Source organism: Channa argus, chromosome 14 (assembly GCF_033026475.1).
Source record: "Channa argus isolate prfri chromosome 14, Channa argus male v1.0, whole genome shotgun sequence".
NCBI lineage: Eukaryota > Metazoa > Chordata > Actinopteri > Anabantiformes > Channidae > Channa > Channa argus.
Window position 1 is genome coordinate 11,871,500 of NC_090210.1, and position 22,725 is coordinate 11,894,224.

The window sequence follows — 22,725 nt, forward strand, 5'->3', positions numbered from 1 at the left end:
TTCCCTTGCTTCCTGAGCTCTTGTGCAGTGAGTAAATAGAGCTACTTTGCACTTCTGCTCCATAAACTGCAACACCTGCCCCCACATGGGCAGAGTTTGTGTGTGAGTGTGTGTGAGTCCCTGCTGGCTTCCTACACTAAATGTAAAGCACTAAACTGTATATTAGCAGCAATATTAACATATATTATATATGACATCCATAACTGCCTCCCAAGAACATGAACTTGTCATTATTTCTCTCAAATGCTCTTATGGTTAAATAAAAAGGGGTCGTATCAGCCGAACGTAGACTCACCCTGTTAAATAAGCACTGAAACCATGACAGCCTGCAGGGCAGACATGCTAAATATAAAGTATCTATGTATGATTGTATAGGAGATTTAAACGGAACAGGTAGGTGTCAGTGTGACAGCTCTCTGGATGAATGCCTCTACAGTGGAAGAATTTGTACTTTTCTACACAACAAGCCTCATTAACTTCTTGGCAAGGCACCCTGTGATCCAGAAAATGTGCTTATAGACAAAGCAATAATTTGGGTCAGTCTGTTAAAGCTATTAGTTTTCTTTGAGATGTGACTGTTTCCGACTGGTAGTGACACGCTAAGATTCAAAAACAAGAAAACATATTATACCACTGCACTTAAATATAATATTTAGACATTAAAATAATTTAAAAAGCTGGATAATTCTGTGACACTAATATTGGGAGTTATCAATGACGGCACAATCTGAGCTTTTGTCTAAATGTGGAAATAATATTTGATCTGATCCTAACTTTTAGTAAATGGGTGTCAAAGCCAATCATCAGCACTCACTTTGCAATAGCCAGTTCCATCAAAACTCCTTATTATTCCAATTACGAGTCGAGCCTGTCTTGAAAATCACACATGACCTCAGACTATTGTCCCAACCCGGTGAGGTTGTTCTACCGCTGAGAGAAAGGATGTGACCCGTCTAATGACAGAGGAAATTAAGGAATGGGGCTTTGATCTGAGATGTGTTTCAGAAAACATAATTTCAAGGGGATATTGACTTGTTTTGGTTTAGGGAAGTGCGTGTGTGGAGTAAGAGGTTGGGTGCAAATGATCGCAAGAGTCTATGGGGCAACATCCGGCAAAGCATTAAACAACAACACTTTTTTAAACTTAATACATTTTTATAATAGAAATATCTTTATTTTTGTGATGGGGAGACCAATAACTAATTAAGTCTTTGCATGAAAAGCATTTATTGGAGATTCATTTTTTTCTCTATTGCGACACAATATTCAGAAGTTTTCCACGGTTGTCCAATATGTCCAAACAGTTAGGTTAAATAAAGTTCAATATTTTCTGCAACCCTAAGAGACATCATCTGCCAAAGCACTGTGTTGTGTTTTAGCATTTAATAAGCTTTAACCACATACATCAATTTCTCCAGCTGGAATTCTTTGATGTATTTCCTTGCCTCAACACACCCCCACCAATGTGACACACATTTTGTCACTTGCTCAATTATACAACAGTGTAGATGGAATGTGCATACGTACTGCACATGTGCACTTCAAAAATTATTGTCCTAAGAGACAAATACATGGTATCCCTGGCAGTCAGGGATATAGGTTCTCATGGCAAAAACAACAAACAGAAGAGCTTTTCTTTTTGCTGTGATAAGTCATGTTTTGTACGGCATTTGTGGAATGTGTCCAGATACACTCGACTGTAGTATCTATAGTGCACCTACTGTATGCATCTGTTCAAAGCAAGTGAAAACCTGAATTGGCATATAATCTCAAGTAAGGGCAAGGCAAGACTATTTTTGGGAGGGGCTGCTTTTTATTCTGTACCGTGGACTACTGTGAGTTTGGCTTTTCCCTGAGAGTGTTTGTATGAAAAATTGCTTCAGCAGCTACTGCACATCTGAGTCAAGCCTGTTCCAAAGCTGTCATGACTCAGCCAAGTATACAAAAATAAAAAAATAAAAATTACAGACCTGGCAAAACGTAGCAGATTTACTTCTTTTTTCTAACTTTAGTTTCGCTCATGGGATATACACTTCTAATGTGTGACCATTATCAGGCATTGACATCAAGGCTGTTATTGTCCAACGGAGATTAAGATAATTAAACTTCTTTTCACTTTATAGCAACTAATTTGTCATTTTGTTACACACTCTAAGATTTACACTGTTGCTGTGCCCATTTGAGAAATGTAAAAAACTAAGAAGCTACATGCAAATAATCTTTCAAAGCAATTTGTGTTTAGGTCCTGCTAGGCAATCAGAAGTTTTTGCATACCAAACTTCAGGTTATTTGATAATATCTAAACTAACAGCAGAAATCAATGGTTTTAAGTTTTGGAGTATAAGATAAAGCTTCATTCCTGTCACAATAAAATCCAAGTTTAAAATAGTTAATAGCTTGAGAACATTTAACATTTGTATTATTCTTTCACTTATTGATAGAGAATTGTGTGGAAACTAGATACGGTAACTGATGACACCGTTGAATTTATTTTGCGTTGTCTAATGGAAGTGGTGATGTAATGTATGTCTAACAAAAGAAAGCTACATTATTATTTAATTAAGAGAGATACAGCGTGTCCTTTACTCCCTGACTGTAAAAAACACCTATAAAAAACAATGTGTACAATGTCTACACAATAATGAAGCCCTCCACCTTCCACGGGTCCAACCTACAGGTTTAATGTGAAAGTACGTAATATGAATACGTAAAAATTTTATATGACCTATAATACCTATATACCTATATAAATAGACCTATATAAATAGCACCTTCCATCTTAAGTCTTCCTAAATGTCTTCATCCTGCAAAGTTATTAATTTATAACAAATAAGTGTAACTGGCAAAGCAAAACTAATAAAGAGAAATATAGTCATAATCAAGTAGGAGAGGGCAGCTCCTAGTTGCACTGAAGTAAACTTTTTTTAAACTATTACAATGGAGCAGAATTTGCACGGGCAACCAATCCGTATATACAACCTACACACTAAAATCGGCCAATATGCTCAGTCCTGTCAGACAAAGCTTTGGGAAAAATATGATGCGTTAACAAATGTTAACAAAACGGTCGGGAATGACGATTCGCAGGTGAACTGTTGTAGAGTTTTCTTTTGTGAATGTTTTATTGGGTCACTCTTTTCACACCGCACACACACACACACACACACACACACACACACACACACACACACACACACTGACAACATGCATGTCTAAAGTATCTTCATTGTGCCACCCACAACAACCTTTCCATTCCTGAGTGTTTTGTGTGAGCAATTTGAGCAGCTGTCGTGTAAAACTCTGTTTGCCTGCAAAGCTGTAGCAAGCTGATTCAGCCTGACTGTAGCTATTGGAAGCGAGAGACAAGGACTTGGCTAATAATATATGCCAGAGGCAAGGCCGGATGCACACAACCACACACACACAATGAATATAATTGTATATCTTATCTTAAACAGACAAGAGGATGTAATTGTTTCAGTGCGTTTCACAGTCATTAAAAAACAAAGCCGGTCATAGGATGTATGTGCCAAAGTGTGCGATTAAAGCGGCTTGTAGACGAGGGAGGGCTGGACGAGGAGGCATAAATATCGTTCCTTTTCTGGACACTTCTGCCTTTCTACTCTGTCACTCTCTTTCACACACACGGCAGACCAGCCCACTTCCTTACCAACCCCATCTCTCACAGTGCTGCCCGGACTTCCCACTGCAATTACTTATAAAAACTTTTCAGGGCCACCACACGTGGTTGGGTTTTTAAGGAGCTGCGTCCCACTCCTCACGTGGTGCGGGGGGTATTGAGTCGTCACAGACCCCCTGAATGATCACCGAAAAATAAGGCGGCGTAGACAATAGCTCGTCTTGATGAATTCAATTCTTTCAGGACCCTGTACCGTTGTCCAGGCAGCTCCGGGCAAAACAATCATTGCTTTGATAGTCTAAGAAACACACACTCACTCAGTTGCTCTTAGAAACTTCCTCTAACTACTTCCGAATTAGGATCTAAAGATGATATAGATCTGATGGGAACTCGGGATTTGTTGTTTTCTTATTTCTTGAAGATGCTTCCTGTTGCTTAAGCCAGTATGAGGTACAACCAATGAAGAAGAAACATGAGCATGCTCGCTTTTGACACGAGTTAAAAACAAAACAAACAAACAAACAAACAAACAATACAAAAAAAAAGGAAAACAATATGACAGTGTTGAACTGACCTGGTCTGCGGTGGAAGCGGCATTGGTGTTCGACTCGGACATGATTTGATGCTGTGACCCAGTGGTGCTTCTCTGCTGGCCACTGTAGGCTCCTTCATTCACACCTTGCCTTTCAGTTCCGCAGCGAAAGAGGGGGGAGAAAGCACAGTATACCCCCCCTTTTGCCCTGGCTTGATTAATGCCTGAATTACTTTCACCTCATTTCATCTGATGGAGCTCTGCTTCCTCTCCGCCTCTCTTGCTCATTCGGCATGGTAGCCCGCTCTCTCTCCCCTCTCTCTCCCCCTCCCACCTCCCTTCCGTCTGTGATTCCAGCTCTGCCTCCCCTCCAACCCTCCTTCGCGCTCTTACTTTTTACCCACCCCTCCCGCTCTTTGTCCCCTCACACTTTTACTTTCTCCCACCTCTTTCTGTCATATTTTACCATTTCAGGAATATGCACTCGCCCTCCTTCCCCTCTGCTGTCCACCTCCCCCCCTTTTTACCAACTCCCACCACCCCCCCTTTTCCAAAAAAGAAAAAAAAGACACAGGAGAGATCCACAGTCTTTTCCTTCTACCTCCACAATGAATGGCTCGTTGTCACTCCAGCACCTAAGCTGAATACAGAGCAAGTAAGCGGGAGAGAGGAGGAACGATGGTGGTGGGGGGACATGAGGGGTGTTGAACTTCAAGTTTAGCTGGCCGGAGTAAAGTTGAGGAGAGGTCTGGAGCACACATAGGCTTCAGCCAATCTCTCTCTCTCTCTCCGAACAGATTAAAGCGAAGAGACAAAAAAAGTGAGGAGTGCACAAGTGAGGAGCCTGCACAACTTCCACCAGACACTCTTGCCCCCCCACCCCTTCTCTCTGTCCCTCTTATTTCTTCCATTTGTTTTCAGGGGCAGCTGCTGCAACTCTGCAGACCACCAACAACTTCCCTTTCAGCTGCACTTGACTCTTCCAAATCCTCGTCTGTCTCTACACCCTGACGTTGCCAAAGCCCCCACCACCCAACCATCTCTACTGCCGTGTCACATCGAGAACCCGTCTGCGCCAAAGCCCTCCTCCTCCGACTTGTCCGCAATGTGTTCATAGAGTTACACCCTTTTAAATTCAAGCTTTTCCCTCCTGAGCCTCTGTTTTGTCTCACACATTGTTGGCCTGTTTGCCACCATATGGCTAATGGTTACCCCACAACAAAAACAGCGAGGAGAAAGTACGGAAGTCAGATGAGAAAGGTGCATCCACAAAAGGGACACGGTTAAAAGATCCTCAAAAACCATCCCACATGAAGTGGAAAGAAGTCTTTCAACACGTCACTCAGCATCAATTTTCTGACCGGATGTGATGCGAGTAATGTCAAAAGTTGACAGGCAAATGGCGTCCAGCCTAATGGATGTTTGATAGCCGTGGACAATGGCTACTGCAGAATGAGTAGAGGCCCTCCAATTATGTTTAACATGAGGCAATCAATGCTGACAGGGTGCAATTTATTTGTCTATTAATTCAGAGAATTAGAATGTAACTGGTGACCAAATAATGGAATGATTACCATATTCCCACCTTATTCAGTGTGCTGAGAGGAAGTGGTATGGGCACGGACAACAAGCACTCCCAATAAATTGTTACACAAGTTGGCACATTTAGAACAAACAGTTGTTTAAGAGTTGTGCTTTGATGGTTACTCTACATGCTGTTTCATGCAGCAAAAGATAACCCAGAGTGTAATAATCAATTTTAGAACAACACATTTTCTTAATGTTATTTAGATATAACCCAGCGTAGCACTTCTTTTCTCTTAAAGTAAAAAAAAAAAAGTTCAGAAATGGCAGCAGCACTACCTGCTCTTCCACATCTTATAATTCAGTAGAGCAGCAAATGGTTTAGGATGGTTTAATGGAATGGAACAGAGAGAAAGGCCAGCAGTCAACCTGTCTCCACGGATCCACCTATAGCACTGTACGTAGTACCCCAACACCAGGTTCGCTGGGTGAGACTCACCATCCTCCATTCAGCCAAATCCGTGTTTTGCATGGTCAGGATTGGGGTCCCCTTAAAGACCATTTCAAAAGACAGTAAGCAGATGAAAACTTAATCCTAAAGCTTATAATATAGCAATATACATAAAAATATGAAAAATTTCATCAGTGCAAATGTTTACCTCCCCCTAGATACATTTATTTATTTATTTATTTATATATTTATGTCCTTTCAGCTTATCCCGTGAGTTCAGGGTCGCCACAGTGGATCATTTTGTCCGCATGTTGATTTGGCACAGTTTTTACGCCGGATGCCCTTCCTGGCGCAACCCTCCCCCATTTCCTATTGGTCGTGGGACCAGCACTGCATGGCTGGGAAGGGACTGTTGGGGGTTCAGTATCTTGCCCAGGGACACTTCAACATGCGTTCTGGAAGAGTGGGGCATGAGTCTCCGACCCTATGGTGGGATGTATGGTGTGAGTATATTAGTAATCCGTAACGTATAGTAACTTTCTTTCTTTTGGTTACCCCAAAACTATTTCTATGGTAAATTTGCCTGACTTCTACTCCATAATGAGGGGAAACACACCAAGCTCATATCAAAAAACTAATTTAAAAAAAGACAGGTTGCTGCATTGCCTCACATTGCCTTAATCAGGGCCAACAAAGTGGCACTTTAACCCATCATAAAGACCATAACCAACAGCCAACCAACACATATGTTCTGCACTTTAAAGCCACCTTTAATCCAGGATACTAAATGTCTGATAAGAAGACGTAAATAGTATTACAGGTGTTATTTTTTGTTTTCTCCTCCACTGATTCGCTAAGCTGGACAGCCAATCAGAGTGGTCTCTCTTGCCAATGGGACCACTACCAATTCAACTTGATGAATTGACTGAAAAAATGGTGACCAGGGTCCAACTCGTACCAACAGCACAAAAACTGTGGCCACGGATGCTCCCCAACAGTCTGTGATGTGTGCCTGGTGTCACTGCCAAACAACGCATGCCTACACATCTGTCCTTCAATGCCATAAACTGAGGTAAAACTCATCAAAGTTACAACACAAGGCGTCAATTTGGGAAAGTTATCTATTCAGCAAACACTTTGATTCTTAATGATAATGATGACAACAAGCAAAAATCCTCGATTTGAATCAATGGCAAGGTCTGTGTTTTTTCACACATAGTCAGAAGTACCCTAATGAACACATACGTGTTTATGTTTGTGTGTGTTTGTATGTGGACTAAACTGTAATTTTTAGTTCATTATGTTTCTCAGCAGGGATCCGGCCACTTCCCACTAACTGTGCCTTGGGATAGTGTGTTGGGCTGAGATTAAGTCAAACCCAGGTAAAAGTTTAACAACTGCACTCCACCTACACACATATACACTCAGTACTTTTATCACGCAGTTATCAATTCAAGGGACATCAGTGAAAACAATTAATTTGGCGAGTACAAACCGATCCTACATAAATGCTTAATGTGGCTGAAGTTGTAGCTGTTTGTGGAGGGGGAAGGCACTTGTTTCATTAACTAATTGCCTTATTATGTTAGGTCATTTACCTCTAATTAGAGAAACACAGATGCTGCTACTGATAATAACACTAACTTGTTCTGACAAGTTGTTATGAGCTCCACAACAGCAAAACAGCCTGACAAAAAGAATAATAATGTATGCACAGGGGATTTTTCACTGCAAACACAAAAACAAACAAACAAAAAACATTGCACTGATGAGGTGGTAAATGGTAAATGGCCACTTAAATAGCGCTTTTATCCACGGGGATTTTTAGGCACTGGGACAGTCACATTTGACAATGTATTTATGTCTGGATATGTTCAGTTTGGGTTCACGGTCAACAATGGCATACGAATTAACAAAGATATAAAAGATATAAAAGTTTTGGCTTCCCTTCAAATGAAGTTGATGGGGATTTTTTTATAACAACCATCTGTCTAAAAGAAGAAATGGGACCTATTTACTGTGAAGCATTAAGAAGAACACTCTTGAGTGGAAATTTGTTTTATCAAGAGTTGTTTTCATAAGGAACCCATGATTAATCTAAAAAAAAAAAAACCCCAAAAGTGAACACCCACATTTTTATGACCACAGACCCAATACCATTTCCTGATTACAATGGCCCTGTAATAGGTAAAAACTCCAAAACAAGTGGACTTGACTTCAGACAGGTTTTTTTTTTTATCCTCTTCGTACTTTGGCATTCACAAAATATTACCAATTTTTTTGAAATGTTACTCAAAAAGCCACCCTGGCTGCCATTTGCTTTACATGTCAACATCCATTAGAGGCAAGGCTGAGGCCAAACACAGACATTGATTGTAATCTCCATCAATAAACATGCAACACAAACAACAGAGTTAGACTTTTCCTAATGTGCAAGGAGTGAGAGAGAAACAAGAAAAAAATCAAGGTTTCTAGTTTTTAGTTTTAAGCTTCAGGTCTGACAAACCAATATCCTCACTGATAACTGAAATATGCAGTAATTAAGATTAATAATAAAGATAAATGTAGCCTCTAACATTTACCTTCTAGCCTTAATAACGAGGTGTTTAAACCAGTCAGAAAGTAAAATGTACATGATTTCAAATGTTATCATTTCAATTCTGATAAAGATATAGAAAAATCAGTTTGGACTGAAAATGCTGCAAGTACAGTAGGTAAATCTCATACCTGAAAGTAGGATTGAATGTAGGTACAAACCAAGTTGGTGTATTTTTGATCAGAAGAACTGTTCAGTGCTATTGGCCTTAAGTCCACAGTTTATCTAGACTTTGTCGAACCTAGTATACGATGGATCTACAGGAGTCTAAAGGAACAAATATTCAGGCATCTGTTGGACCATGAAGGACACCTGAAACAGACAGCAGTGTGGGTGGGGAGGTGACAGGAGGAGGCAAGTAAAGATGCACCATTCAGACACAAAGACGTGGCAGAAGAAGCAATTTATCTCCTTTCGTTTGGATCCTGTTCATTTCATCTTCTGTCTCATATTTTATCTCCCGTTTCAAAACACTCTTATCTTTGTTGACAAATTCAAATATCACTGCATATTCATGAATGAAATAGGTTATCTCTTCATGCCTTTCTTTTATGGGTTTGTGATGTAAAAGGTCAAGAGGAAGAAAATTATTTTGAGGAGTTCAGACGTTAGAATAGGAAACACTGTAATATTGTTTCAATTGGAACATTACTGTCTTTTGCTTTACGTGTATCTCATACCATTACAGTTTTTTATTGCTGTTTGAATTAACCTAAATAATTTTGGAATAGTTTTTGACTACATAAAAATGCCATCATCTTGCAAATGCAGTTTTCAAGATGTAGGTGTTTCTTCACTTCAGACTACATAACAATGTGTGCAAGGTACCATCATGTATTAAATGTGCATGCACACAAATACAAATAATGTGTGCAAGCAGGTTGGAACGAGTGGGGAAAAGTGACAGGTGTGTTGTGTGAAAAAAAGCGTATCAGAGAAAATGAAAAGGTATTCGACACGGTGGTGAGACCAGTAATGTTGTTTGGCTTAAAGACAGTGGCACTGAAGAAAAGACAGGAGGCAGAGCTGGAGGTAGCAGAGCTTAAGATGTTGAGGTTCTCTTTGGGAGTGACGAGGATGGACAGGATCAGGAATGAGGACATCAGAGGGACAGCTCATGTTAGATGTATTGGAGATAAAGTCAGAGAGGCCAGATTGAGGTGGTTTGGACATGTTCAGAGGAGAGACTGTGACTATATCGGTAGAAGGATGCTGAGGTTGGAGCTGCCAGGCAGGAGGTCTAGAGGAAGACCAAAGAGGAGATTTATGGATGTAGTGAGAGAGGACATAAAGTTAGTTGGTGTGAGAGAAGAGGATGCAGAGGACACCAGTTAACCTAACATGCATGTCTTTGGAGAGAGGGAGAAAACCCTCTCAAGCTTAAGAACATGCAACCTCCATATACCCAGCAGATAGATCCAAACAGATTTGTCACGAGAGGAGGATTTTACTTTTAGAATGTAAGAAAAAATTTTTTCATTTTCATTTTCTTAATATTTCATATAAACAGTAGAAATATTTCATGCAAATAATACCTGTTTCAGTGGCCATAAGTTTTGAAGGACGCCTTCACTGATTTTTAACTTGCTTCTTTTGGTTCTAGTTTGGGTAAAACATGTACATAAATGCCATAAAATTTCTCTCTACTTCTAATTAAAAAATGCCTCCAGATGACCTCACTTGGAGGAACCTTACGATCACATCATATGGTTATCATGTTGCTCATACTATAGAGTTTGTAATTGTGGTCAACCTGCTATTCCAGAGCTCCCCCAGATGACATCATCTGAACTAATGATGAAAAAATCCTCAGGGTGATGTCATCTGGAGGAGTTTTTCAGCTAGAAGCAGAAAAATATTTTAGAATAGCGACGTCAGAGGGAAGTTTAAAAGCACTAATGTATATTTAAGCCTAAACTAAAGCAATAGAAGACTAGGCATGGTTACAGACTTGTTGAACCAATATGCAGATTTGTAAGACTCATTGAACACAAACAGGGGGTGTAACTCAGAAGATATTTTACTTGTTACTCATTACTCTGTTTACAATTAATATTAATAATTACTCCCTGTCAAGTGACTCATTACATTACTCCTTATATTAATTTTTTTTCCCAAAGGTTAAGGTCTGAAAGACAGACTGAGAGTCAATAGTGGAAATTGTGAGCAAACTTTAATCCATCACGTATGCAGCCTCAAGTTTTGTTAGTTTTTTTTTTTTTTTTTTGCTTGTTGTAACTTTTGGTGATTAAAATCTAGTTTCAGTTTATTAGCTATTTAAGGGACAAATCCATCCTTCACAGCTGCAGATGGCTCTTCTTTGCAGTTTTCATAGTGCAAGATGGGTAAGAATCTTATCGCTACCTGCACACAATTTACATATTAACATATGTGCTAATTGTAGGTGCCCATGGAAACTATGGATGTGGGGGTAATGGTCACATATATAATTGGTTGATAGGCCATATCAGCACCAGGTTATATTATGAGATACTTTTCCACACTTCTCCTAAATTAACATTACATCACATCTCTATGGTGATACATGTCAGCAGCACTGGCAATGTAAGTCATTTAAACAGTAAAACATGACACACTGATAAAACATCAAGACAGATGGAAAAGAATGAGATTGTTTTTTGGTTCTCAGAAGAGGTATGTGTGATTCTTGTGCCATTCTTTTGTCATTTGCACCTGACTTATTGGGGCAAACACAGCGGATGACCATCACTTTACACTTTTTTCACGCTTGAATTTCAAAGTCATTTTTTTATAAGGCCATGTAAGCACACACTTGTGAGGATGCATCCCAATATTATCAACATAATTAAATGGTGGGAACACAGGGGGAAATGCAGACTACAGTCACTTTTTTTATCCTCACCACATAATTTCTGCTGTGGATGGTAACCCTTTCCTAAAATTGGCGCCTATGCATGTTCAAATAAATGGTCGGCCTATACAGTAATGTATAGTATCAACCTTCAATGTGGAGAAAAAGAAAGAAATGTTAATGAGTTGTTTTTGGAGATAGTAACCATAAAAATATTACTGACATTTTATCTGTAACTTTTTACACTACTTGTTTCTGGAAAAGTGATATTATTACAGTAATGTGTTACAGAAGTAATTCAGAAGTACTGAAGTATTCAGGACTGTCTGTATGCACATCTTTTAGTAACTAAATGTACAGTTTAGTTTAAAAGCAGAAGTTACACTATCCAAATCAAAGAACTTGTGTTAAAGTGAGTTTTTTTTTTTTTTTACTAAACAAAGTGACTTAGCAAAGACTTAATAAACAGACATTAGTAGTAGATTTTCCTGCTCCAGGAACACTGATATATTAAAATTAACATAATTTGGGGAGGGGTTTAGAATCGCTGGTCGTACATTGTATGTCAAAATGCTGTAAAAAATATGATGTTTACTTTACATCAGGCAACACGGCTATGGCTATGTCTTAGTATGTCATGGTATCTCTAGGTCAACTAACAGATGTTTTAATAAAATCCAAATATATACTTAAAAACACTAAAAAATACAGACCTGTCCTTTAATTTCATTTTTCACAGCCTGACATATTTATTCCATTTATCCCTACAACTATTACGCTGAGATAAGAAGCTTTAAAAACATAGAGTAATTGTGTGCTTTTAGTGATTCACACTGAGCCAACCGTCGTCTCTGGGCTTATTACATCCTCTTCAATCTATATATCTGTCCCTTACAGCAATTAGGTTAATATTTCATCAGCTCTCATTAGCACAGCGTGCATGTGATGTGATGTCTGGCTCTGAAAGCGGCCTCAGACTGAAGGAAGCATTGATAAGTTTGACTTTCTGTTCCCATTCTGGGTGGTTAACACAAGGAAAAGCCAAGCGTGGAGGACAGAGCAGTTTAAAGCAGGAATGATAAGCAAAGTAAAGTGAAAACAGGGTCACATAAGTGAAGAGCAGAATGGTGAGGAGAGAACTTCACAGGACTGAGGTTCACAAAAGGAAAAGCACCACAAGAGCCATAGAGCAGAAGAAAGGGGAAAAAATACAAAAAGCTCAATTTTGTAACAGCAGGTCGGCTTTGTCCGGTGCAACAAAAGAACAAAATGTGTGGAGGCGCAGTTGGAGAGGAAAATCAACCTTTCTTGTTCAGTCCAAAACAGAAAGCTCTTTAATTGGAAGCAGGGAGGGAGAGCGTGTGTCAGTGAGGGAAAAAACTGGGAAAAAACATCAGCTGCAAAGAGAAGTAAAAGGCAAAAATGAGCAGAGTGATAACAAAGAGACTGTGGGGAGATTAGAAGCAACATTCAAATGAGTGAGTGATGCTGGGCGGCGCAGCTGACCTGATCTGAGCACGGCCTGACCTGGCTACTCTGGACACCCGGGGGAGAAAGAAAATGATGAAGAGAAGGACGGAAGAGTAAAAAAAAAAAAAGAGGGAACAGAGACACATTTCCAACGCTTGGTTTAACCTGAAGTTTCTATGATAATTTCTCTTCCCATCCCCCGACCACCTCATCCCTCACTGCTTTGGCTGGGAGGGCCCCAGCTGTTCAGTCTGTATAAATAGCGTGAGGCTTCAGCCCGGACCCCCGGGGAGAGCGGGAGTCATTGGAGAGAAAGCATGGGAACGAATCGGGCCGGAAAAAGCACACAACATACACATTTTGACAAACATATGGGACCATTGCTGAGGATGAAAGTGAGGAACATGTGAGTAAAGTTGGCCTCACGTGGCAGAAGCTACTGTCGCAGTTCAAATGACAATACAGTGACAATACAGGAAGAAAGGATAACTGACAAAATCATATTGGACACATCTATGCATCAGTAATTTCATATTAACAGGGGGTCAAACTACGGTGTAAATGGGCATTTGATTTACAAGCCTACAGTGAATTATGCTCCAACTCTGCTCTACAGAGCTTTTTAGTGTCTTTCAGCTCATTGTTTTGGTAGTAACTTTAAAAAAGTGAAATGTTTCCATGTAGGCAGGTGTTTTTGGCAAAAGAACTGTAAAACTGACAGTTCTGCATCTGTGCAGCTTTTCACGGCAAACAAAGTTAGTTGGTAAACAGTGGGACGATTTCTGGCTGCTAATGAGTCAGATGAGTATAAAATTGGGCAAAAACAAATAAATTCTAACATTTCTGTCTGTCTGCTGTACACTTTCTTACATGTTTATCACAAAATTATGTTAAAATAATGTGTTTACAGTTATTTCCACTGCCCTAATGTTGGAAAAAGAATAATAATGCTTTAAGTTCAAAATGTTCAGCAAACACAAGAGCAAGAAGAGCAGTGGCCTGGGTGCCATTTTAAGTTAAGTAAAATAAAAGCGAAATTGATATGAATATGTTACTGGGGTTACTGTTATGAGGACAAGCCTCTCCAAGTAATGCAGATGATCAAAATTAAGCTATGAGAATAACCAATCAGAATCCAAAAGTTATTCAGTGATCGCTCATCTTCCTTGATGTCGTAATTTTGTAAATAACAGCTGTTCTCCAGCGGAGCTGCAGCTGGATCTGTCATGTTTGACCAGACTCAACATTGAACTTTTCCATGTTGTTTCCAAAGCCACAAAGCCATTATGTTGTCAGTTAGATGAACCTACGACATTATAGATTCTATGTCTGAAAGGGGCTAAAGTAAGGAGGAAACACAGAGAGGAGGAAAAGTGATAAATAACATAGGGGAGGTGTGTAACCAAGCCGGAGAGGGCTGTCCAACCCCTGAGAAAGAAAGATCCCTCTTGTCCCTCATAGTTGCCACTGAACACCCACATACTCACACAGAGCCAGGGAGCAGGTTTGGTTCAAGCGCAACAAATTACCTAAATATGGTTCAGAAAAGGCCTTTGAAAGGAGTTCAATTGGAAAACCGTTGAAAATTGTAATAATACTAAAAGAAATCAGGATGGATTTAGGGTCTGCATTGTGTGGACCCAGTGTCCGAGCCCTGTCCATAATTTCACCTACTCCATAGCACGAGAGAGAAAGAGTGTGAAGTCTCCTTTTCTAACTGACCTGTCTCTTTTTTTGTAGCATTAGACGGAGGGAGACCCATTAAATCAGAAAAGGAGGAGAGAAAGGAGAGAAGAAAATCAGAAAAACCAAATTTTCAGCCTGAGTGCCTTTCCAAATGAAATCTAAAGGTCCGAAACACAATAGAGTCCTTTTTTTAAAATTCTCTTTGCTGCATGTGTATGGCTGTGAGCCTGTGTGAGGAGGGAGGTTGGTTTGTTGTGGGTTACCTTTTAAAGAGTGCCCAGCAGTGGACGTGTTTAGCATTTGTGGCCCTTGTCGCTCAATTGTGTGTTCGTCACAGCAACTGCTGTTAAGCTGCCGTTGAGCGCTGCCTTTGCCCTGTACGGCCGCTTGTATGTTTTTTGTTTTTTTAATTCCTTTCATTCAGCTGGTCAGTCGGGGGGTGAAATCAGAAACAGAAATCATGTCTGACTCCTCCACTCCCCTACCCCCACCTGACCTCACGGCTTTTTCTCTCTCTCGGTTCACATCTGTTTGTTGGCCCTTCGCCCCGGAGGCAGTCAAAATGGTAGCTGAGCACTGCTGTTAACTAAACTGGCTGAGTGGCAACTCAACATGTTTGTTACATAAGGACAGAAACAGAGAGAGGGAGAAAAACTGTCGAGTTTCACCTGTGAAATAACATTTGAATACACTGCTCCACAGGGAACAAAATGCAGTAACGTTCACAGATTTACACATGGGGACTGATTATAAACAAACCAGCTCAACATGCTCCCTAGTTAGTCAAAGATTGGCCCCCAGACCATAGCTCTGAGTCATTAACAAATTGCAGATTTATTATTTCATTTTCAAAAATGAAATTAGGAAAAACTTCCTTTTTGTCAACTTTATTACATCTAGACTGTGTCTGCACTGTGTGCTCACATTTTGTACCTCATTCTGCCTGTGTGGGTGTGAGCTAATATGTTGAGCTAATATGTGGGTTTGCATATCTGTGGTTAGTTGTGCAGAAATGTGCTTATGTATTATTCTAATGTGTGGACCTTACATATAAGAGTGTCATCTGTTGATGTTTCTATGAATGTGTGTGTGGTTGTGTGTGTATCCTGACCTCGGGGAGGTTATGGCCGTGGGTCTCACTATTTCTTTCCGTTTATTTTCCACTTCACAGCTACAGCACACATTAGCCATGCAACCCCAGGGAAAAGGCGTGCACACGCATACACACACACACACACTCACAAATAAACACACACACAGGCCCTGAGTGACACTCTTTTTTTCTCTCTCTCTCTCTCACACATATCCAATCCACCCACACATAAACACACAAAAAGGGTCCCCAGTCATGGGGGTACGCAGAACGGTGGGGTAATCACAGTTCAACAAAACTACAATGGTATTTAGTCACAAAGTAACCGCTGCTGCATTGTTGCACCTTTCACAACATGTGTTTTGTTACATAAGTGCCCCATGCCAAAAGTACAGTTAGGTTTATAAAGCTCAGCCAGAACCAACTGTTTGTTACAACCAGGCTCAGGTGAATTTAGGGTTAAAACTGGTTCCAAATTTGCAGAAAAGTTGTCAACATTTTCATCATTATTCTGATGTAGTGGTGTGGTGTCTGATATTTTGATGGATTGTGTACTTTCCTGTATTTGTCTATCTTTGCCTGCCTCATTGCAAAGCTGCCCTCCTTCACCACAGCCAGCCTCTACAGTTTGAGCAACTTGCTATATATGTGAGTGACAGTTAGTATGTATGTGAACCATTGTTTGATATCAGACACTGAGGCTGGTAGTGTACTAAACATTCAGGTAGAAACAAACGTCTTTTAGCCCCCAGCAACACTGATTTAATGAATACTGAGATGACATGGCCAACATTGTCAGAATTGCCTTAAAGTATTTGTGTTCACAAAGATCTGTCATTCACTGTGTCAGATACATATTGTGTTAACCTTTAGGTAAATACAAAACTATTGGAACGTTGGGGCCAATTTATTTATTTTTTACCTCAGATCAAAGTTTTTTCTTTTTTTACATTACTTCCTCGTATGTACATCTACATCCATTAAAATAGATAGATAGCACTTTTTCTATAAAATCACCCACATTTTAAGTGGGCAAAAGTAGTGGGACAGTAAAAAAACATTTGTTGCATTTAAGAACAATAAAATGACTGATATAAAATCCCTTGTTTGCAGAAACAGCGTTAAGGTTCTCCCGTTAATCTCCTCTCCAGCAGGTGAAAGCCATGTTTAAATGTATCATTAATGGCCACTTACTGACTTTGGACGATCTCATACATATGGAGCTATGTTCAATATTGTTTCATGTATCTAGATGTAAATATCAGGACTTAAATGCTTTATCCAAAACATTCTGAACTTTAATCTGATATATCTAATATTAATATTTGATGTTAAACCCAAAGATATTTGGTTTTGACCTTAACCCCAATGTCTTTAGTGTCCAGTAAACACAAATGAATCAAGAGAATGTGTAACACTATCAGGGTTCAGTCCAATTACAATTCTTTATCATTTCCCACTGTGGATGTGACAGTGTAAGTGACGTAGAAGCCTTGCCAAAGTTAAACTTTGATCACATGCCAGACTTAGGCGACCTGTTCTTCCACTTGGCCTTGATGGAGATGGAGGGGAGGCAGTGGTTTGCACAGTTAGACATATGAATACAGCTTTTAGCAGACAAATAAGCCAAACCTCCATCCAACTCCTCCTACCCTCACATCCCTGTACATACATTCAAACAGCAGACGTTTTTAAGACAACAAGTGAGAAAAAAGTAACTAAGGAGTAAAAACAAAGAGACAGCTATCCGTCCAGTAAAAGCTTGTGCCAGGGCAACGTCTGCTCATCCGCTCACTGGAAGTCGTGGCTTCCAGGGTAGTCAAAGACAACGCAGAAAGATTGAGGGCACAGTCTCTTTGAGCGCAGTGAACAAGCTGGGGAATTAAGGTTGGGCAGAAACAGTCCCGGCAGAAGGCTACCAGCCGAGCCAAGCGGTAGCAGGAAGCAAGCGCCTTGTGTGTCACGAGATTTACGGTGACGGGTCCATCCACCAACCATCTGGGCCAACATAAATATATTTAATCAGGCTGTGAACAAAGGGCAGGGACTTGCACAAAGAAAGTCACCCTATGTTGAGAAAACTTGAAATTTTCATACTCCAAAAAGAGATAGAGATGTGTCAAATAAACATGAAATGAAAAGTTTTTTTTATAAATTCCAAAAACAATTGCCAGCATGAGAGAAAAAGGTCAAAGGAGAGGGAGGAATGTACTAAAAAAGTTGGGGTGACAGTTGGCGATGGGAGAGCAAGGTTTAGGATCCTGTCCGTAATTCTCTCTCTCACACACACACACACACACACTCTTTCATTCTTTGTTGATGTCTCAGAGCCACGACTTACATCACCTTCTGAAGACAACGGTCCCAGCCATAAGAGCTGACCAATCACGAGAGCCGAGTTGTGTGTAAGTGTGCATGAGCGGTTGTCTCCTGTCACTGCCGGAGTTGTTGTACAATCTACCCATTGCTGTGTGCCATGTTTACCTTCATAGATAAGACATATGTGTCTGTTGCGCTCTGACCTCTGTCCTACTTTTTGACGGCGTCGCTTGAATTGAAGTAAAAAGTTATATTTGTGGCTACAGATTGATGAGTGCGACTTAATGCTGTTATTGTTTTTAAAACACCATTTTCAGCTTTATTGAAACATATTCATCTATTAATGTTAATAGCCAGCGTAAGGAGAAATAATTTGATACGTAGTACATATTTTAATCAGAAAATAACATTTCTGTCTCAGAAACTACTTAAAGATAAAATAGACCTCATAAGATCATACATCAAAACATTCAAATATTCTTTTTGATGAGGAACTCACTAATTGTTGACCTATGGCTCCCTGGTGGATCTTTGGAGTCACGTCTGGACTATCATTATTCCTTCTGTGATCCTTTGGAGTGTGTGAGATGCAGTAAAAAGGCACTGCAAAATCTTTTATTTCAAGTATGTAAAACAATCTTTTATTAAATATATTAGATTATTATTTTTGAATTGGCTAGTAGAAATACCCCTTGTTTTATCATGCTTAGAGTTATGATTTGATATCAACAACGGACATGTCTGTGACCTCCAGCATGGGCTGATACTTATTTTAGCCTTTGACGTCTTTTGTATTGCCAACTTTGTCTCAGTTATTTCAATATTTAGAAAATGTATAGTTTTATAATTTATAATTTTTCAATAAATCAAAAAATTAATTCAAATGTACCTCTTGTGACATTCATTAAATTACTTTTGTGTGTCACAGAAAAGTCAAAGAACTCTCCAGCAGTAAAAAACTATGCAAAACACTGTTGGGCAAACTGTCGCTGAGCTGAAAACACTGCTTCAACACACATAGAAAAACATCCAAACATCCCAAATCTCTGTCCTCCAACCACTTTAAAAAGTTAGGAGAGAGAGCAGTATGATAACAACACTCTCTAAAGTTCAGACGAGCGCATATACATTTCAACCTGGATAGACATCTCAAAAAAACAAAAAAAAATGTCATCGAGGAGGAAAGCAAGGCTTCAAACGAGTGAGAATGTCAGAAGAGAGTTGGAGCTCCGAGTTTGTGTTTATCGCCATCTCAAGGCAGACTAAAGGACTTGGACTGAGAGAGAGAGAGAGAGAGAGAGGGAGAGAGAGAGAGAGAGAGAGAGAGAAGAAGTGACCTGACTGCCAATGATGCTAAATCTCTATTTAAAGCTTCACCAACAGCAGAGGCCCGACGCTGACACATTTACCTCTTGGCCTCGTCCTTTACCAGCGCACAGAAAAACACAGAAAACACGTTTATGGTTTGCCACTGTGGCAGAGATCAGAACAATGGAGGGATATGTGACGACTAGTAAAAACATATGGGAACTTGAGGGAAGTACAAAATCTAGTCAATGATTTGTGTGTCATGACAGGTGATGCACTGAAACACTAACGCAATGCCAACACAATCACTCTAAAAGATTGTGCATGTTTATTATTTAGTTAAACATTGAGTATCTTTGTACTTTCAAAGATGAACATGATTAAGGCTTTGCTGGTATAGGGCACGGAGTAGGTCAGAAGAAAAGAGAATAAGTGTGTCTAGGTTAGAAAGGTCATGTTAAAAATGATTGAAAATCCCAATCCCCCCAAAAAAAAGGAGAAAAAAATAAAAAAACATGTTTGAGTCCCACCTGGCCAATCTGGGGAAAAGCAGAAAATAACTCGACATGTGGTTCAGCAGGTGCATCCCACAAGTGAGTTCAAACATGAACCTCCATCCCTGTGTGAATTTATTCACTTGTATGTGCGTGTTACTGTTTTGAAAAGTGTAAGTGTGTATGTTCACTGAACAAAAGTAAAACTCACCAGGATTCCAGAAAACTGCTTCTCTTCCATCCTTCAGCACCTTGTTAGCAAAGATCCCCTGCCTCTCTGCTGCCGTCTCTGCCACTGCTGCCTCTCTCTCTCTCTCTCTCTCACTCTCACTCTATCTGTCTGGGATGGACTTGTCTGCCTCTTGCTATCAGGGATTTTTCTGAGGTGGCTGAGGTCTGCTTGAAGGTCTTCAACCCGTCGCGCCGCTCTCTCCGTGTCGGGCCCCCAACTCTTGCCTCTTCTGTGTTGTTCTGCGAGTATAGTTTGAGTGGCGTCGCTGCTTTGTGTTAATTCTGCCCTAATCCAGAAACTTTTCTATGCTGTGAAAGGAACATGTGACAGGCAAAAAGGGGTGGAGGGGGGAGGAGAGGAGTGGGGGAGAAGGGGGAGGCAATACTTTTTAGTTACTTGTCCCCTTGGCCACGTACTAAACAACTGCTCAAGTCTTTATACATGACCTGCTTCAAAGCAGAAATACTAAAAATCCAAAATCAACTGTTTGCACTCTCACAGTAAAACTGTCAGATGGAAATAAAACTTGTAATAAAAGATGCAGAGAGAAGTTAGACAGCATGTAGTAACAGATTTGCATTTTGTATCAAAGCAGATGCCATAACAAAGTGCCCTTTTGTGTAAAGAGATTAACTGTTAGGGGAACGTTTAAACTGCCCATTGACTACTGCTGTATGAGAGCCAAGCTGGGAAAAGAACACTCAAAAACAGGCAGGATTTGGAAGAAATTGGCAAAACAAAAATACGTCTAATTAAATCTGGACATGTTGGCAAGTTGCTGTTTTTTTAAATTGCTGATCAGTGTCCTTTGTGTGAAAGTTTTTACCTGTCATCAGCTTGAAAAGAATGATAAATGTGATATTATGAGAAGTTAACTGAAGATAGTCTATGAAGACTGGACTTTGACAGTCATCGGGTCTACAGTAAAAACCCAAATATATTTAGCCCTCATACAGTCCAAAGTTACCTTCTACCATGCCTAAGCACAATATCACCTCTCCCTCCCACTGGCCTGCACTCACATTATGATTATCCCCGAGCGCATTTGCATCACAATGAAATCATATTTCATCCTTTAGAGAAGCACTGTCGCATTGTCATTACACTGGAGTTCCGTGCTTAGTTAGTGATTACACTAAATACGTACCGTGCCCGAGGCCAGCTGAAAGCACCTCTTGCCTATACGGAACACAGTGATCACACAAATCAAATGAACAAGACTCTGTTGGTCAAACATGCATGACCATGGTACAGATTGCATAGTTTGAGTATGCACTTAATGATAAAAGCTCAAAAAAATATTGATTAAATCATTAAATAGTGGAGCCTAGGATGCCAAGATCCAGTCCTAAATGCCATCAGTCCTAGAACCTGAATTAAATAAATGAAAAAGCAACCAATCTATCCGAAAACCTAGAAAAAATAAAACTACTCCGTCTACAGAACAAAGTCCCAAACAATTAAAATTAAACAATTTTCTCTAAGTCAGTTTTAGTAAATGACTTGATAAAAGACCTTCACATTGATTTATGAAACTTGGCTGCAGCCGGAAGAAGAGGTCATTTTAAATTTGTCAGAATTGCTATTTGATTAATTGCTTAGTCCAAGTCTTTATAGTAGGTGACGTAAACTCATTTGTAGATGTTGACAGTTACTACCTTTCTTTGCTAATAAAGTTGTAACTATTAAAGAATAAAATCACCAGATCCACCCTATGATTGTCACAGACAGATCCTCATGTACAGTAGCTCTAGAATCATCTGTAAGACCCCAATCCAATATAGACTACTTCTTGCCCATAGATCTTGCAGAGCTAAATTCAACAACAGCTTTTTTTAAAACCATCAACATGGCTTGTAGAACCCCTTCCCAACTGGACTCTGATCAATCTGTCTTTATTAATAAGCTATGTACCAAAGGCGTATGAGGTTGCTTTCATCAAGCTGGATTTACAATACATCATAGTACAGAAACAGTCTTGGTATGAGGCACTATGATGATTTTCGTTTAATGGAGTCTCTATACTCGTCCTGCTTGATCTTAGTGCTGCATTTGCCGCCACTGACCACAACATTTTACTACAAAGAGTTGAACATGTCATTGGGATTAGAGGAATTGCAATAGGTTAATCTTACTCTTTTCAGATAGATCCTATTTTGTTCGTGTTAATAATGAATCTTCCTTGCACAAAAGAATTTGTTACGGAGCTTCACAAGGATTCTGTGCTAGGACCAGTATTATAGGAACGTTGGAGTTCCTTTTGACCAGGACTTGCCCTTAAACTCCCATGTACAGTACAAACAAATAGAGAACAGCCTTCGTCCACCTGTGGAAAATGGCCAAAATAAGGAGAATCCTGTGTCGAAGTGATGCTAAAAAAACTAGTCCATGCGTTTGTTGGATCACTGCAGTTATCAAAAGAGATCATATTTCACCTTCATTGGTTTCTCTCCATTTGTCTCTAATGGTCATCGTTTATTGCATCTCCAAATTGTATCTTAAATACCTTATAGTAAGTAATTATACTAATAGACCACTTTGCTTGAC

General features: G+C 39.8%; 1 protein-coding gene across 2 annotated transcripts in view; it reads right to left on the reverse strand.

Moving 5' to 3' along the window:
* slc6a9 (solute carrier family 6 member 9) overlaps positions 1-22,725 on the reverse strand; it is a 66,988-nt gene that overhangs the window by 35,152 nt on the left and 9,111 nt on the right. Inside the window, exon 2 of one of the 2 annotated variants that reach the window (XM_067474649.1) lies at positions 20,158-20,486. In XM_067474649.1, coding sequence (XP_067330750.1) covers positions 20,158-20,187 — 30 coding nt within the window. In that variant the 5' untranslated portion in view covers positions 20,188-20,486. Of the gene's footprint in view, positions 1-4,214; positions 4,476-20,157; positions 20,487-22,725 lie in introns of those variants that run through there. The other variant, XM_067474648.1, reaches the window with a different exon arrangement.